This window comes from Grampus griseus (genome assembly GCF_964374135.1).
Source record: "Grampus griseus genome assembly, chromosome: 2".
In the NCBI taxonomy this organism is placed as follows: Eukaryota; Metazoa; Chordata; class Mammalia; order Artiodactyla; family Delphinidae; genus Grampus; species Grampus griseus.
In genome coordinates, this window is record NC_139018.1 from 139,274,454 (window position 1) to 139,292,948 (window position 18,495).

The 18,495-nt window shown below is 43.3% G+C and overlaps 1 protein-coding gene across 1 annotated transcript in view; it reads left to right on the plus strand.

Annotated features, from left to right (window-relative positions):
• The window catches only part of TICRR (TOPBP1 interacting checkpoint and replication regulator), a gene marked incomplete at both ends in the record, with an annotated part of 50,122 nt that extends 38,474 nt beyond the window's left edge, over positions 1-11,648 (plus strand). The window contains 7 exons of the mRNA XM_082648099.1: positions 2,956-3,046; positions 4,064-4,125; positions 5,553-5,684; positions 6,301-6,458; positions 8,240-10,412; positions 10,538-10,663; positions 11,536-11,648. Coding sequence (XP_082504225.1) covers positions 2,956-3,046; positions 4,064-4,125; positions 5,553-5,684; positions 6,301-6,458; positions 8,240-10,412; positions 10,538-10,663; positions 11,536-11,648 — 2,855 coding nt within the window. The remainder of the gene's footprint in view (positions 1-2,955; positions 3,047-4,063; positions 4,126-5,552; positions 5,685-6,300; positions 6,459-8,239; positions 10,413-10,537; positions 10,664-11,535) is intronic.
• Between the last annotated feature and the right edge of the window lie 6,847 nt (positions 11,649-18,495).

Consider the following 18,495-nt stretch of genomic DNA (forward strand, 5'->3'; position numbering starts at 1 on the left):
TTGAGGTTAATACCAACTTAACTTCAGGAGTATACAAAAACTTTGCTTCTGTATAACTCTGTTTTCTATCCCCTTCGTTGGGCTATATTGTCATACAGATTACATGTTTATGCATTGTATGCCCATCAGTACATTTGTAATCATTGCTTTATCTTTTAACTCAAAGGAGAAAAGAATTACAAACAAAAATACTTTTTTTTTTTTTTTTTGCGGTACGCGGGCTTCTCACTGTTGTGGCCTCTCCCGTTGTGGAGCACAGTCTCCCGACGCACAGGCTCAGCGGCCATGGCTCACGGGCCCAGCCGCTCCGCGGCATGTGGGATCTTCCCGGACCGGGGCACAAACCCGTGTCCCCTGCATCGGCAGGCGGACTCTCAACCACTGCGTCACCAGGGAAGCCCCAAAAATACTTCTATTCTGTTCTTTGCATTTACTTGTATAGTTGCCTTTACCAGTGCTCTTTAATTCTTCACGTGGACTCATGTTACTCTATAGTGCCCTTTCCTTTCATCCTGTAGAACTGATATTACTTTTAGGGCTGGTCTGCTAGTGTCAGATTCTCTCAGTGTTGTTTTTTGGGTGTTTCTTTGGAGGTGGAGAGGATGTGCTGATTTCTCCTTCATGTTTGAGTAACAGTTTTAGAGGATATAGAATCCTTGAGTCTTTTTCTTTCAGCACTTTGCCTTTCATCTCAGTGCCTTTTTGTTATCCTATGTTTCTGATGAGAAATCAGCTGTTAGTCTTATTGAGGGTTCCTGGTACATGATGGATCACTGCTTTCTTGTTTCTTTCAAGATTCTCTCTTCCCCTTTGGCTTCTAACAGTTTGATTATGATTTGTCTGGTGTGGATCTCTTTGACTTTATCATACTTAGGTTTGTTGAGCTTCTTGGCTACGTAATGTCTGTCATCAAACATCGGAAGTTTTCAGCCAGTATTTCTTCAAATATTTTTTCTGCCTCTTTCTCTCCTCTTCCTCCAGGACTCCCACTGTGCCTATGTTATTATGCTTGATTGTGTCGTATGGGTGTCTGAGACTGTTCATTTTTCTTCTTTTTTCTTTTTGTCCCTCAGACTGGATAATCTCAATTACTTGTCTTCAATTTGTTGATTCTTTCTTCTGCCACCTCATATCAACTGCTGGGCCCCTCTAATGAGTTTTTCATTTTAGATAGTGTACTTTTCAACTTCAGAATTTCTATTTGGTTCTGTTTTTTAATGATATTTCTCTTTATTGACATTCTCTGTTTGGCAAGTCATCAGGCTCATTCATACATTCCTTTAGTTCTTTAGATATGATTTTTTTTTCCTTTGGACATATTTCAGATAGCTAATTTAAGGTCTTGGGCTAATAAATTCAGTGTCTGGACTTCCTCAGGGATGCTTTCTGTTGAATGATTTTTTTTTCCCACTGTGTGTGGGCCATTCTTTCTTGTTTCTTGTCTCATATTTTTTGTTGACAACTGGACATTTTAAATAATGAGTCAACTCTGATGATCAGATTGCCACTGCTCCAGGGCAGGGTTTGTTGTTACCATTACTGCTTTTGTTTGTTTACTTTCCTGAACTAAGTCTTTTAAGTCTGTATTCTGTCATGTGTAGCCACTGAAGTCTCTGCTTGGTTAGCTTAGTGGTCAGCTAAGGGTTGGACAGAGATTTTCTTACATGCCCAGAACCAGTAAGTTTCCCAGCCTTTGCTGAGGGGCCCTATGTGTGCATTGGCTCATGTCTTCAATACTCAGCCAGATATTTTACAACTCTTTCTGTTTTCCAGAGCCTCAAGGTCAGCCAGAGGTGACAGCTAAGGGCCTTCTTGGGTCCATCCTGGGCATGCACACAGCCCTACCACACATGTACTTTTAGGGTCCCAGGAGTGTGTCAGAAGTCAGCAGAGTCCCTTAGGGACATCTCACTCCCCAGTTTTCCCATCTAAACTTTTGGTCAGCTTGTGGTTTGCCCCAAGTGTTATCACCACCTCAGGCAGCTGTGATGTTTACAGTTGCTGCTGATTGTTTTCAGTAAATGCTCCCTGGAAAAAAGTTGTTTGCATTGGATGAGTTCTGAGTCAGGTCAAATAAAGACAGGCCTTGTGAGTGGGATTTTCCAGGGAACCGCCAGACAGGCCAAATTGTTATCTGGAAATGGGGCTTTGGAGGAGCTTGGATCCCATTCTGTTCCATCCAGAGGCTCCTGGGCTGTTGGTTTTCACTGTAATTATGGGCTTTTGGTTCTCAAGGTTACCACAGGCCTAGGGAGAGGAGGTTGGGATTGGGGCAAGTTAAAGTTCCACAAAGCTTGCTATTCTTAATGAGATGCAGCTGCTTTTGTTGAATAAATACTCCCTGGATTGTTCCAAACTGGTTAATTGCCAGAGTTCTGGAAAAATTGATTTTGAACTTTTGCCAGTGTTCTCGTTCCTTTAATGGAGGAGAGTTTTTTTAAGAGGTCCTTACTCCACATTCCTGCTGACATCACTCTTCTTTCTAGTCATTTTTATCTCCCTTAAAACCAGTCCTCCCATGAGTAGCTTGCATACCTACTCTATTGAGAAAACTTATGCCAGAGCATAAGTTAGATTTATCGTTATATTAAATATCTTATTGTATGACACATCAGCATTTTCACATGCTTTATTTCATTTAATCATAAATACAAGAACCACCAAGTAGGTGCACAGATGTGTTAGCCCAAATAAATGAGAACTTTTCACTTTTTCAGGAATATTATCTGAAAATTTTATAATATTTTACATTGGCTTATTTATTATTAAACTCCAATAGTGTTGATAAATTGTTATATCATGTTAAATTGAGTCTTATGGTTAGACCTTGGTCCAAAAGACCATTAAGAGCCACTCCGGCTAAACATTAGACCATATTTAAGTTCAAACTGTTCCCTTTGCCTTGCTCTTCCTTCTTGATAAGATTATGTGAAATTTATCCTTTTTACATTTTAGGTTATCGCAAGCTGCTAACCAAGAGTGTGGCCGAGACTCCAGTACATAAGCAAATCTCCAGAAGGCTGCTTCATAGACAGATCAAGGGCAGGTAAATGACATCCTTGTCTATCTTCTTCATACACCTGCACAGCCCTCCTAATCTTATGGGCCATGTTTACCTTCTCATGACCTTTGTGATTCTAGTCTCAACTGTGTTGCTTATAACCAAAGAGCATTCTGTAGATTTTATGGGGGCTGGAGATCCATACAGAATGCACTCTTTGTGTCTCGCCTCTTTCACTTGGCATAATTATTGAGATTTATCCATGTTGCATATATCAGTAGTTCCATTTTATTGCTGAGTAGTATTCCATTTGAATGCATACTGCCTGATTTAAAAATCTATTCATGTGTTGACCTGGGGAAGGAGGGAGTCTCACTGCCAGGCAAGGCTGGAAGTCTGGGATCCCAACTTGGCCTGTGGTGGGACCACAGCTTGCCATGGCACTTGGAGTAGGGCAGTTCTGGTCTGAAAGTTTCTGTCTTGCTTGGCTGCCTCTTTCCTGGTTCTTTGGCTAGGAGAGCTAGCTATCCTTAGGGCAGTTTTCATCTGCACCTCTTGGTGTATCGGGGTTGTCAGGTTGTCGGGCGCCCAATCCAGGAGCTCCGGGGGCTCGCTGCCCTGTCTCTTCTCAGGTCCTAAAGTCCCAAGCCTCTTCTCTCCACCTTTGAGAGTCTTATGCTTCCTTTATATGTAATATCCAGGGTTCTTAGCTGTACATAACAGGGAGAATGGGGAGAAGTGCATCTACTCCTCCTTGTCAAGGCTCCATTTGGACATTATTTGTGTGTGGATTTTACACACTTGTGCATGTTTATCTACAGGGTAAATTGTAAGAAGTGAAATTTGTGGGTCAGAAGGTATACATATTTTTAACTTTATGTTGTCAAACTGCTTTCCAAAAAAAAATATTCTTACCATTTCATTCTTGACAGTAATGTGTGAGAGTGCTTGCCAAAGACCACTTGTGGTCTTTGTTACCTTGTGAGGTGTGAACCTGTAGCTCTTTGACATGCGTCATTTATGAGTGGTGTTGAATAATCCTTGTACTTGCTGTTCCTCAAGGTCCTCTGATCCTGGTCCTGAAATTGACGTTGTTGAAGAGTCCCCGGAAAAAGGAGATGATGGTATTACCTCCTTTTGTTTTTTTTTTAGGGTTCTCAGTTTTTGTGTTTCCTCTACTTTCTGTGAAAGCTATTCTATACTGGTATTATCGCTCGGCATAGCCTAAGATACTTTACAGACATTATGACAGCTCTGGGCCCACAACGTATATCAGTACATATTTACTGGTGAATGGTCTTTTACATAGAATGTACTGAGAGTTTCTGGAGAAGAAATATTGTTACACAAGAGAAATGGGATTCAGGGTGAAAGCTAAACTACTACGTTAATATAAAGTGCTGTGGCTTTTTTAAAATATATATATATATATTTATTTGTTTGTTTATTTTGGCTGCACTGGGTCTTAGTTGCAGCATGCAGGATCTTTTACTTGTGGCATGCGGACCCTTAGTTGCAGCATGCGTGCGGGGTCTAGTTCCCCGACCAGGGATTGAACTTGAGTCCCCCTGCATTAGGAGCGTGGAGTCTTACCTACTGGACTACCAGGGAAGTCCCCTGTGGCTTATTTTTAAAGTATACATGATGATGGGGCTTCCCTGGTGGTGCAGTGGTTGAGAGTCCGCCTGCCGATGCAGGGAACACGGGTTCGTGCCCCGGTCTGGGAAGATCCCATGTGCCACAGAGCGGCTAGGCCTGTGAGCCATGGTCGCTGAGCCTGTGCGTCCAGAGCCTGTGCTCGCAACGGGAGAGGCCACAACAGTGAGAGGCCTGCGTACCACAAAAAAAAAAAGTATACATGATGAAGGAGGGGTTTCCAAAAACTAAGTTCTTTAAATCAAGTAGTTTATGTTTATTGTAGAAAAATTAGAAAACACAGAGAAGCCAAGAATTTAGTTATCACTTGGTAATCCCACAAATTAGAAATAAGTCTGTTGAGGGAGGAGATATGGGGATATATGTACACATATAGCTGATTCACTTTGTTATACAGCAGAAACTAACACAGCATAGTAAAGCAATTATACTCCAATAAATATGTTTTAAAAAAGAGAAAGAAAAGAAATAACTATTAACATTTAGCTTTAATAATACTCTTACAGGTGTTGTTTCTATACAAATATGTGTAACATAAATATGAAAACTCATTTTTAAACTTTTTAACAACTCACACTATACAAACCTTTTTTCACTCTACATCATTCTTAAAGGTGGCAGGTTATGAAATTTCTGCAGATTATAGTGGGGGGGGTCAGGGTTTTTTTGGTTTTTGGTTTTTGTGGGGGTTTTTTGGGTTTTTTTGGTACTTTGTTGGGGCCACGTATCATATCCCTCTTAGCTTTGTCTCACTTCAGAGATCTCAAAGTCAACAGCTTGTCAATTTTCCATCTTGTACGTGGTGTTACATAAATCTTACCCATTTAATATGTGGGGAAGCGTCAAGCTTGCATTTCTTCTTGTCAGAACTAACTGTGATTAGTTCTTGTAGAAGTAAGTTTGAGACGAAGTCCTCGAATCAAGCAGTTGGCATTCAGCAGGAAAAATTCTGGTTCCTTCTACTCTGTGTCTCAACCAAAGTCTCGAAGTATACAACGAGTTCACTCATTCCAGCAAGTCAAGTCAGGTAACAGTGCTTGCCTACCTGTCTTCAGAGGTCCATGCAGATTTGGTGGGAAGTGTTGTTGGGAAAAGAATGAAGTTTGACGTTGGAGAAATAGAATAGGTATAAATATTTGAGGTTCAGAGTGATGACCAGATGAACAATCCATGGCCACCGTTATCAGAGTCATCCGTTTAGATTCCTATGGCTGGCTGTCCACATTATCCTCGTGGGTAATTCATTCATTCAAGAGGAAATTACCTGTAATTTCTACCATATGTTCAGATCCTACAGAAAGGCATCTCCAGGTGGCAGGTGCTGTTTGTCCTTCATTCTTTTATCATTATTAGCTTGGATTATCAGATATGTCTTTTTATATTTGTCTTTGCAAATTAAATTATTTCAGTTGCCTACATCTCCTAACACAGGGACTGGGCTTGATATGCAGTGTTAAAATTCAAAAAGGCAGCAATTATTGGACTGCTGTCATAATTAGGTGGGATCTGCCCCTATTTGCTCTAAAAGAATTATCATCTTTCTCGTATGGACTGGCTGTTTTATGGGTATTTGGTGCGGGAGGCGGGTGGGGGGTGCAGGAGTTGAGAAAGGATGAAATATTGTAACTGTTTTTGACTTGCAGACCAAAGAGAAAATTCTCCAATCCAAAGTATTCGGTCTCCCAAGAGGCTTCTTTTCGGGGCAGTGTCTGAGATGATCAGTCCCTCTGAGAAGGGTTCAGCTCGAATTAAAAGGCCTTCAGGAAACACATTGGATTCTGAAATACCTATAGCTTATCAGGTATAAAATTACGATGATGTTTCAGATAGTATAGTTTGGGGAGCATGTAGTCGTGGACAAGGAAAACCACTGAGTCCAGTAGGGAAGAGAAGATAATAACAGAGATTTGAGGTGGTTGGGGTTGACTTGAATGAACGATTATTGGGTGTATGGGGACTTAGGTAGCAGTTGGGCTGAGGCCAAGGTGGCAGGGAGGAGATAGAAAGATCTCGCCCTACTCTCTTGGCTTCATCTTCCATTTATATTGGACACTACGTATATATCCTTCTGAAATGTGCAGTAGCATTCATCTGTTTCTGTTAGATTGCCCACTCGATCCAGTCACCCATGTTAGAAACCTGGAAGTCATCCTGGACTTCCCCCTCTCCTCAGGCCTGGCTACTCAATTAGTCCTGCCCATTTTACTGACAAACTATCTCATACTCATTCCCTCTTCTCCATCCCTGCAGTTCCTGCCCTAGTTCAGTTCTGCCTGGAACACTTCAGTAGCCTCTTCTCTCTCAAATTCATCCTGTCCCCAGAGGTCAGAGGGACCTTTGTGACCCCAGTGGACGCTCCTCTGACCACATCACTTTGCTTGAAGCTCTATAGACTCTTCATCTGTTAAAGCAGGGTTTTCTAAGTTTTCCTAAAATGGAACCCTGTGTTCAAAGATAATAATCTTTGTTTGGAAACCCAAAAACTGCTTAGGATGGAGGAGGATATGGAGGGAACTATGGGGAAGGGTTTGAAAACCACAGATCTATAGGACCATGTTCATTCTCCTCCGTGGACAGGCAAGGACCTCCATGATCTGATCCCTGCTCAGCCATCTCTGCTTCACACTCCACCTTTCCAGCAGCCTCAGATGCACACAACTGCTGTTTTTTGCTTTTGTGCCTTTGCTTACACTGTTTTCTATGCCTGAAGTTCCCTCTCCCCCACTTTCCCACCTTTTGTCTTCACTTGCTCACACCCATTCTTTTAAGACCTGACTCGCTATTCCTGTTCCCTCTTTCTCCCCTTTGCTGGGTTAGATAGCCAACCGTCCCGGTGCTCCCACATTGTTCCATGCGTGCCCCTGTCATTGCATTGGCCATACTATATATCTGTCTGTATCCCACATGAAATGCCAACTAGACCAGGACTCCCTTGAGATGATCAGGTAAGATTAAACAATAGGTGTTGGACCTCCTTACCTGTTGGAGTATTTAACTGCATTTTTGCAAGAAAGAAGGGAAGTTTTTTGCTGGAGAGTTTCCTTTCTGAGATGTTATCTTTGAGGCTGTGCCTTATATATCCATATATTCCATGTTCCACCTCATCCCCCCGGGCCTCCTCCCGCACACACATTGCCTAGCACATAGCAGGTACTTAAAAGCACATGTTGAATGCAGATCAACAGCAGGTGATGTGGCTCCGAAAGGTTACTTTAGGCAAAGATCAGAAATAGTTGTCTCATTGAAGAAGATAGCTGTGAGTAGTGGAGTGACAGAGTTAGAGTTAGAGGCAAAGCATGTTTTGGCTGTAGTATGCAAATTATTAAAACTATTTGTCTTAGGAGAAGAAACTAAGATTGGATACAGCGCTTGGTGCTAGAAAAAGTGGACATGTAAAATCTGGGTCATGTTTTGGAAGTGGAAACGTGTCACTATACGAAATCCAACTTAAGATCATTCCTTTGGCTGACTATATAAATCTTCCAAATTTGACTTTTTAATCATCTTAGACATTATTAAAACACTCTTCAGAGAATATGGGTTATGATGTTCAAGCACTGAAATAAGCATTTTTCTTTACAGACTCCTGAGAAGAATTGCTGGAAATCTCCAGTCTTTTCTAAAGCTACACCAAGAAAGTTCCCTCATACACCACGAACTCCGTTGCGCACTCCTGAAAGGCTGCAAAAATCCCCTGCAGAAATGACCCCTGCCAAACAGGTCATTTTTAAGGAGTTCTTAAAAGACTCCTCACACGGCTGGCATTCGCCATCTCGACGAAAAGCCACTCCTCAGAAAGGACACTCCCTGGCAGAAGGTCACTCTCCTCTTGAAAAAATACTGAGAACTCCCCAAAGACAAGGTGGCCAGCCACCTAGATTTTTGCAGAATTCTGCTTGGCCAAGTTTGGTGAATTCCAGTCCAGAAAGCACCTCCTGTCCGGCAGCCCTGGTTTCGTCAACTGCCCAGACCAGAAGTGAGTGTCTGACTCCCAGCAAGTACTCTCCTCGAATCTCTCTGAGGGCAGCAGCCTCGGGGGTCCGAAGACGAGCTGCCTTCGTGGGCACACCTCCAAGTCAGAAACGCCAACTCCTCCGTGGCTCCGGAGCATCTCAGGCAGAGAAGCTGGTGCAGCCATGGAATGATGCTGTCGGAACCCCAGAGAAACCAGGGAACACAGCTCTGACTTCTCCAAAGAAACCTGTTCCCTCTCCTTCATGTGGTATTTCCGAGAAGACTCCATTTGGGAATTTTTCTATAGAATCTCCTCCCTCTGGAGAACTGGATTGGCAGGAGGCCCAGAAATCACCCAGTGTAGCCACATCTCCCTCCTGTCCTGCTCCCTCGACTTCCCACAAAGCCTCACAGATAGCTAGATCTGACCTCCTACCGCCTCCACCCCCTTCTAAAATTGGGAAAAGGCATAAAAAGACTTCTAAAACAGAAAGAAACTTCCAGGAGGGCCAGCCTAACAGCTCTGCTGTTCTGAGAGTTGCCACAACTGATAACCCAGCTGCCATCACAGATGCTAGAAAGAACCAGAAGGAAGAGACCCTCTCTCCTCCATCTCCTCCTGAAAGACATAGTTACCCTGGGACTAGCTTTGGGAGTCACTGGCATACATCCTCTCCTTTGCTTATTGCAAGAGACTCGGAGTATCTCACTCTCCTGGATGAAGCTGCTGAGCACCATAGCAGTGATAACTTAAAAAGCAACGTTTCACCAGTGGAAGAAGGTGAGGGGTCAAGGATGGGTACTTATGAGAAGCCGTCTCTGTGTAACCCCGGGATTCCTCCCTCTTCTCCTTCCTCTGGGCCCAGCTCTCCCCTGACACCCTGCTACGACCTGCGCTGCACCGCAGACAGGAAGCAGCGCCAGGCTGCCGCCCAACTAGAGAATCTGCAGGCATCAGCCTGGCCCTCCAGAGCCTCTGCCAGCCCACAGACCTATGAGGTTGAGCTGGAGATGCAAGCTTCTGGCCTTCCCAAGCTTCGAATTAAAAAGATAGACCCCAGCTGTCTGTCAGAAGCCGAGCCCCTGCGAAGGGAGGAGAGCTCTCTGGGAGAGGAGAGCTGCCTCCCTGGTCTCAGCGTGCCCAGGGCCAGCAAGTCCTCAGGCAAACCCGAAGCCCCCTACCTGTCGCCCCCCTGCCTTCGCCCCTCGCACGGCACCCCCGGCAAGAGCGGGGGACAGACCTATATCTGCCAGTCCTGTACCCCCACCCGCTGCCCCTCTAGTACCCCCTCTCCCTTTCAGACAGAAATCGGGGTTCCTTGGACACCATCCCCCAAGCACAGCGGGAAGACAACTCCTGACACAATTAAAGACTGGCCCCGCCGGAAGAGGGCAGTGGACTGCAGCCTCAGCTCCTCTGCTGGGAGGAGCGAGGTCGGTACAGACCTTCCTGGGGGCGTGTCGCTGCTGGAGCCGGAGGGGAAGGAGCGAGGGCTTGAACTCAGCATCACCAAGACCCCCATCTTGGGGGATTTTGAGCTCGAGGGGGTGTGTCAGCTGCCAGACCAGTCACCTCCCAGGGACAGTGAGCCTAAGGCTGAGGAAGCCTTCTCCTGGGGACAGTTTGGGTTGGGATCTCGGAAGAGACTCCTTTCTGCCAAGGAGGAGGCTGAGTGTCAAACCAAAAGAGTCTGTGACAAGCAGAGAGGAGACTCCCAAGTCAGTAAGAGTGAAGACAGGTCTCCAGGCACGGGTGTGCGACAGCTCCCCTCCATGGCAGGCGACGAGGTGTTTGTTTCAGGTGAGTTGGCTGCCGTGCAGCTCTGTCGGGTGTGTTGGCCAGGAGGCACTGTAGAGACGCCTACTGGGATGGCTGGGGCCTCCTTGTGAGGGCTGCGGGCTGTGCTGACCGTGCCGTTGCTGCAGGTGCCACCCCGCCTCCTGGCTGTGCCGTGCGGAGCTGCCTCTCTGCCAGCGGTCTGCAGGCGCTGACCCACTCTCCGCTGCTGTTCCACGGGAAGGCACCCTCCTCTCAGTGTAAAGACACCAGAGGTAATTTGTTGAAGGTCCTAAAGATGTTACCAGGATCAATCGTCTATCCTTTGGTTAGCTCTATCCCAAGCTAGCTTGGGGTTTTCAGGCACTTGCATCTTGCAGGAGTCGTAGGGACTGCCACAGTTTGGGATGGTTTTATCCCTGCAGTGTCATGTGCCCTTCCCAGAGAAATACCACTTTAGAACTTATGTGTATTTGAACCAAAAAACCCCTCAACATCCTACCAAATTACTTCAGCTTCTTGAAGACAGTGACAGAAGCTGGCACACAATCACGTCCTGCTCGTCTGTGGTCGCTGGGATCTGAGGGGAAAGCAGCACGAGTGGTAGGTGGTGTGTGCAGAGCCAGTCATTTCCCCTCGGGGGTTACCCGTGTTTCCATACATTCAGTCTGAGAACGGACTGGCTATTATAATCAGCCTTCAGACCCTAGGATTCCCCTCGACCCCACCTGGAAAGAACGGGATTCACCCTGTTAGCTGCACTGGTTAGAGAGGTTTCCTCCTTCTGCTAGAACTGCAGCGGGGTGCAGGAGGTGGGGCTCTTCAGTGGCTCTCTTTCCTCAAGACCATGATAGAAATCATGCAAAACCGCCACAGATCTGAGACAAAAAGAACTGCCTGGTATCAAACTGAAGTGCCACAGGTATTCTGCGTTTTCACAATTACTTGTTGCTGTCAGCTCCGTGCTGACGGTAAGGGCAGAGGGCCTTGAAATAGTATAGGTAGCGTGTCTGTGGGATGAGAGAACCTACAAGCAATGCTGGCTTTAAGTCCATCTTAACGTGTAACCCTCTGCAGTTGAAGCCCATTTTCTTTTGTTCTGTTCTCAGTTACTTCCTGTATGCTAAGTCTTTCTGCCTTTTTCTAGATGAGGATGTGGATGTATTCTCCCCCACGGCAGAAGACTCTCCTTTCAGCCGAGCATTCTCCAGGAGACGTCCCATCAGCAGAACTTACACACGGAAGAAGCTGATTAGCTAGTCAGGATGGAACTGGTTGGGGGACTTATAACTACAAACACTACTGAGCCTGCCCAGAGCTACCGCACTTCTTAACAGAAGTGCTCTGACAGCAGTTTTCTCTGGACGTACAAGGAATTCCAGACATGTATTTTAAAAGAATTCTTAGTAATGTACCCAGAAACTCGGTTCATTTGAGCCAGGGCCCTACTGGTCTGCTCATCATATGTAACCCTCAGTTTGCTGCACAGAAACAGGAATAACCAAGGCTTAATGGAACTTACTTAGGAAATTTAAAACATGAAGGTGAGGTCAGCCAGGTCCCCATGGGCATAAAGAAACTGGGGCCTGGTCCCAAGCCTCCTTTACCATGATCAGCTTTCAGATTCCCACGTGAATGCCTTCAACTTTTCAAATCCCCCTTGTGGAGTCTGTCCACCTCCAAGCCCAGCCCTAACCCACAATGCCTGCCCTACCTTAGTAAGGTGGTATAGCTGGTGGTGTAACTCAGAGGCAGCCTGGGAGTCAGGAACCAGACAAGGAACTGTTAAGATCAGGATCCCATTCCACCCCACCCCAGCTGTGACCATGGCAAGTTCAGACCACTCTGCTTCACTTACGAAATGGGAGAAGGACCCCTACACATCAGTCCCTCACAGCTGCTATAGGCCAGGAGCCCAAGACAGAGGCAGTGCCTGGAGGTGGAAGCAGCATCCACCAAATGGAAGACTGGCATGGGGGCAGAATAAATCTTTTGCATTCCCTGTGTAACAATAAAATCATCTCTAGCTACTTGGCATGCAGTGCATTTCTGTATAACATTCCAGCCTGAGGTTAAATGTGACCAGGGTCCAGCTCTAGTGGTTTCTGGAGCAGCCACATCTCAAGGTCTGCCCCGAGAGTCAGCTAGTCCCTGGCACAGTTCCCACCATTCACAGGGAGACTCACCTGAGTCGTGGATATGCCCAGAGCACCCCGTGGACCAGTTTGCTGTCAAGTCTTGGCCAGGAGCTTCGCTAACAGAGCTGATTCAACAGTCTCATGGTCTCTGAAAAACTTTCAAGCCTGTTGTGTTCCCAAACCTGAGTCTTACTATGATCTTGTAAATCAAACTCTAAGTGAAAACTCCCATTTCTCCCTCCAGAGGTTACTGTCATTTATTTTAAAATGGTTTTCGAAACTTGATACTACTAAGCTTTTCAGTCCCCTCCCCCCTGCAATATACATAAGACCATTTAAACCACAACCCTGTTGCCATTGACTGTTCTGTGACAAGCCTTGGCTGAACTTCAGAACCAACAGCACACACATGAGCGTGAGACCAGAATCATCCTTCTGAAACTCAAGCCAAAAGGTGGCAGAAGGAGAGAGACAAGATGGCCGAGTAGGACTTGAGCTCACCTCCTCTCACGAAAACACCAAAATCACAACTGACTGCTGAACAACCATCAACAAAAAAGACTTGAACCTACCAAACAAGATATTCTACACCCAAAGACCAAGAAGAAGCCACAACAAGACAGGAGGAGGGGCACATTAGTGATATAATCAAATCCCATACCTGTGGAGTTTCTCCCACATGAGTGAAAGTTCTGAGCCCCACGTCAGGCTCCCCAGCCTGGGGTTCTGGCATTGGGAGGAGGAGCCCCCAGAGCATTTGGCTTTGATGGCCAGCTAGACTTGAGTACAGGAGCTCCACAGGACTGGGGGAAACAGGGACTCCATTCTTAGCACACAAAATGTTCACAAGCACTGGGGCCCAGGACAAAGCAGTAACTCCATTACAGCTTGGACCAGACCTACCTGTGGATCTTAGAGGATCTCCTGGGGAGGTGGGGGTCAGCTGTGGCCCATTGTGGGGACAACGACACTAGTGGTGGATGCCCCAGGCAACACTCATTGGTGTGAGCTCTCCCAGAGGTTGCCATTTGGCCATCAAGACCTGGCCCTGCCCTGCCCAACAGCTTGCAGGCTCCAGTGCTGGGATGCCTCAGGCCAAACAACCAATAGGGTGGGAACACAGCCCCACTCATCAGCAAACAGGCTGCCTAAAGTCATCCAGAGCCAATAGCCTATAAACACCCTTTGACATGGCTCTGCCCACCTGAGGGACAAGACCCAGCTCCACTCACCAGTGGGCAGGCACCAGTCCCTCCCACCAGGAAGCCTGCACAAGACTCTTAGACCAACCTCACCCACCAGCAGGTAGGTACCAGTACCAAGTATTAAAATCCTGCAGCCTGAGAAATGGAGACCACAGACAAAGTTAGACAAAATGAGACGGCACAGAAATATGTTCCAGACAAAGGAACAAGATGAAACCACAGAAGAACAACTAAGTGAAGTGGAGATAGGCAATCACCCTGAAAAAGAATTCCAAGTAATGATAGTAAAGGTAACAAGATCTCAGGAAAAGAATGGAGGCACAATAGTGAAAGGATACAAGAAATGTTTAATAAAGAGCTAGAAACTTTAAAAAACAGAGATGAACAATAACTGAAACGAAAAATACACTAGAAGGAATCAATAACAGAATGAGACAGAAGAACGAATAAGTGAGCTGGAAGACAGATTAGTGGAAATTACTGCTGTGAAAGAGAATAAAGAAAGAAGAATGAAAAGAAATGAGGACAGTCTCAGAGCCTGGGACAACATTAAATGCACCAACATTTGCATTATAGTGGTCCCAGAAGAAGAGAAAAGGGGTCTGAGAAAATATTTGCAGAGATAATAGCCGAAAACTTCCCTAACTTGGGAAAGGAAACACTCAAGTCCAGGAAGCACAGACAGTCCCATACAGGATAAACCCAAGCAGGAACACGCTGAGACACATATTAATCAAACTGACATAAATGAAAAACAGAAAATATTAAAAGCAACAAGAGAAAAGCAACAAATAACATGCAAGGGAGTTTCAGCTGATTTTTCAGCAGAAACTCTGCAGGCCACAAGGAAGTGGCATAATTTATTTAAAGTGATGAAAGGGAAAAACCTACAACCAAGAATACTCTAACTCTACCCAGCAAGGCTCTCGTTCAGATTTGACGGAGAAATGAAAAGCTTTACAGACAAGCAAAAGCTAACAGAATTCAGCACCACCAAACCAGCTTTACAACAAATGCTAAAGGAACTTACTGAGGCAGAAAAGAAGGCCACAACTAGAAACAAGAAAATTACAAATGGGAAAGCTCACCAGTAAAGACAAATATACTGAAAAGGTAGAAAATCATCCACACACAAATATGATATCAAAACCATCATTGTGAGGAGAATATAAATGCAGGATATTGGAAAAGCATTTGAAATTAAGAGACCAGCAACTAAAAACAATCTTGTATATATATAGACCGCTATATCAAAACCTCACAGTAACCGCAAACCAAAAATCTACAATAGATACACAGACAAAAAGAAAAAGCAATCCAAACACAACACTAAAGATAGTCATCAAATCACAAGAGAACAAAAGAGGAAGGGAAGAAAAAAGACCTACAAAAACAAATCCAAAACATGATGGCAATAAGAACATACATATTGATAATTTCCTTAAATGTAAATGGATTAAATGAGCCAACCAAAAGGCATAGACTGGCTGAATGGATACAAAAACAAGACCCATATATATGCTGTCTACAAGAGACCCACTTCAGATCTAGGGACAGATAAAGACTGAAAGTGAGGGGATGGAAAAAGGTATTCCATACAAATGGAAATCAAAAGAAAACTGGAGTAGCAATACTCAGACAAAATAGACTTTAAAATAAATACTGTTACAAGAGACAAAGAAGGACACTACATAATGATCAAGGGATCAATCCAAGAAGATATAACAATTATAAATATATATGCCTACAAAATAGAAGCACCTCAACATATAAGGCAAATGCTAACAGCCATAAAAGGAGGAATTGACATTAACTCAACAGTAGTGGGGGACTTTAACACACCATTTACATCAATGGACATTATCACCCAAACAGAAAATTAGTAAGGAAACAGGCCTTAAAGGACACGTTAGACCTGATGGGCTTAATTGATATTTACAGAACATTCCATCTGGAAGCAGCAGAATACACATTCTTCTCAAGTATGCATGGAACATTCTCCAGGATAGATCATATGCTGGGCCACAAAGCAAGCCTCCATAAATTTAAGAAAATTGAAATCGTATCAAGCATCTTCTCCAACCACAACACTGAGATTAGAAATCAATTACAGGAAAAAAAAAAACCTGTAAAAAAGTGCAAACATATGGAGCTAAACAATATGTTACTAAACGACCAATGGATCACTGAAGAAATCAAAGAGGAAATCAAAAAATACTTAGAGACAAATGACAACAAAAACACGATGATCAAAAACCTATGGGACACAGCAAAAACAGTTCTAAGAGAGAAGTTTATAGCAATGCTATCTTACCTCAGGAAACAAAAAATTCTCAAACAACCCAACCTTATACCTAAAGCAACTAGAGAAAGAAGAACAAGTAAAACCCAAAGTTAGTAAAAGGAAAGAAATCATAACAATCAGAGCAGAAATAAATGAAATAGAAACAAAGAAAACAATAGAAAAGATCAATAAAACTAAAAGTTCATTCTTTGAAAAGACAGGCAAAATTGATAAAACTTTAGCCAGACTCATCAGAAAAAAAAGGGAGAGGGTTCAAATCAATAAAATTAGAAACGAAAAAGAAGTTACAACTGACACCAATGAAATACAAAGGACCATAAGAGACTACTACAAGCAACTATATGCCAATTAAATGGACACTCTAGAAGAAATGGACAACTTCTTAGAAAGGTACAACCTTCTAAGACTGAACCAGGAATAAACAGAAAATATAAACAGACCAGTCACAAGTACTGAAATTGAAACTGTGATTTAAAAACTTCCAACAAACAAAAGTCCAGGACCAGATGGTTTCACAGGTGAATTCTATCAAACATTTAAAGAAGAGTTAACACCTATCCTTCTGAAACTATTCCAAAAAACTGCAGAGGAAGGAACACTCCCAAACTCATTCTATATGGCCACCATCACCCTGATACCAAAACCAGACAAAGATACCACAAAAAAAGAAAATTACAGGCCAATATCACTGATGATAAAAAAAAAATCCTCAACAAAATACTAGCAAACAGAATCCAACAATACATTAAAAGGATGATACACCATTATCAAGTAAGATATATCCCAGGGATGCAAGGACTTTTCCATATCTGCAAATCACTCAGTGTGATACACCACATGAACAAACTGAAGAATAAAACCCATATGATCATCTCAGTAGACGTAGAAAAAGCTTTTGACAAAATTCAACACCCATTTATGATAAAAAAAACTCTCCAGAAAGTGGGCCTAGAGGGAACTTATCCCAACATAATAAAGAATTAAAATATGACATATGACAGACACACAGCTAACATCATTCTCAATGGTGAAAAGCTGAAAGCATTTCCACTAAGATCAGGAACAAGACAAGGATGTCCACTCTTGCCACTTTTATTCAACATAGCTTTGGAAGTCCTAGCCTCAGCAATCAGAGAAAAAAAAGAAATAAAAGGAACCCAAATTGGAAAAGAACTAAAACTGTCACTGTTTGCAGATGACATGATACTATACATAGAAAATCCTAAAGATACTGCCAGAAAACTACTAGAGCTCATCAATGAATTCAGTAAGGTTGCAGGATACAAAACTAATGCACAGAAATCTCTTGCATTCCTATATATTAACAATGAAAGATCAGAAAGAGAAATTAAGGAAACAATTCCATTCACCATTGCAACAAAAAGAATAAAATACCCAGGAATAAACCTACCTAAGGAGGCAAAAGACCTGTACTCTGAAAACTATAAGATGCTGATGAAAGAAATTGAAGATGACACAAACAGTTGGAAAGATATACCATGTTCTTGGATTGGAAGAATCAACACTGTCAAAATGACTATACTACCCAAGGCAATCTACAGATTCAGTGCAATCCCTATCAAATTACCTAGGGCATTTTTCAAAGAACTAGAACAAAAATTTTTTTAATTTGTATGGAAACACAAAAGACCCCAAATAGCCATAGCAATCCTGAAAAACAGAGATGGAGGAATCAGGCACTTTGACTTCAGACTATACTACAAAGCTACAGTAATCAAAACAGTATGGTCCTAGCACAAAAACAGACACATACATCAATGGAACAGGATAGAAAACCCCAAAATAAACCCATGCACCTATGGTCAATTAATCTACAACAAATGAGGAAAGGACATACAATGTAGAAAAGACAGTCTCTTCAATAAGTGGTGCTGGGAAAACTGGACAGATACACACATTAATAAAAGAATGAAACTAGAACATTCTCTAACACCATACACAAAAATAAACTCAAAATGGATTAAAGACCTAAATGTAAGATTGGATACTATAAAACTCTTAGAGGAAAACATAGGCAGAACACTTTGACATAAGTCACAGCAATATCTTTTTGGATCCACCTCCCAGAGTAATGAAAATAAAAATAAACAAATGGGACCTAATTAAACTTAAAAGCTTTTGCACAGCAAAGGAAACCATAAACAAAATGAAAAGACAGCCCACAGAATGGGAGAAAATATTTGCAAACAAAGTGACCACCAACGGATTAATCTCTAAAATATACTAACAGCTCATGCAGCTCTATATAAAAAAAAAAAAAATCCAATCAAAGAATGGGCAGAACAGCTAAATAGACATTTCTTCAAAGAAGACATACAGATGGCCAAAACGCACATGAAAAGATGTTCAGAGAAATAAAAATCAAAACTACAATGAGGTATCACCTCACACCAGTCAGAATGGCCATCATCAAAAAGTCTACAAACAATAAATGCTGG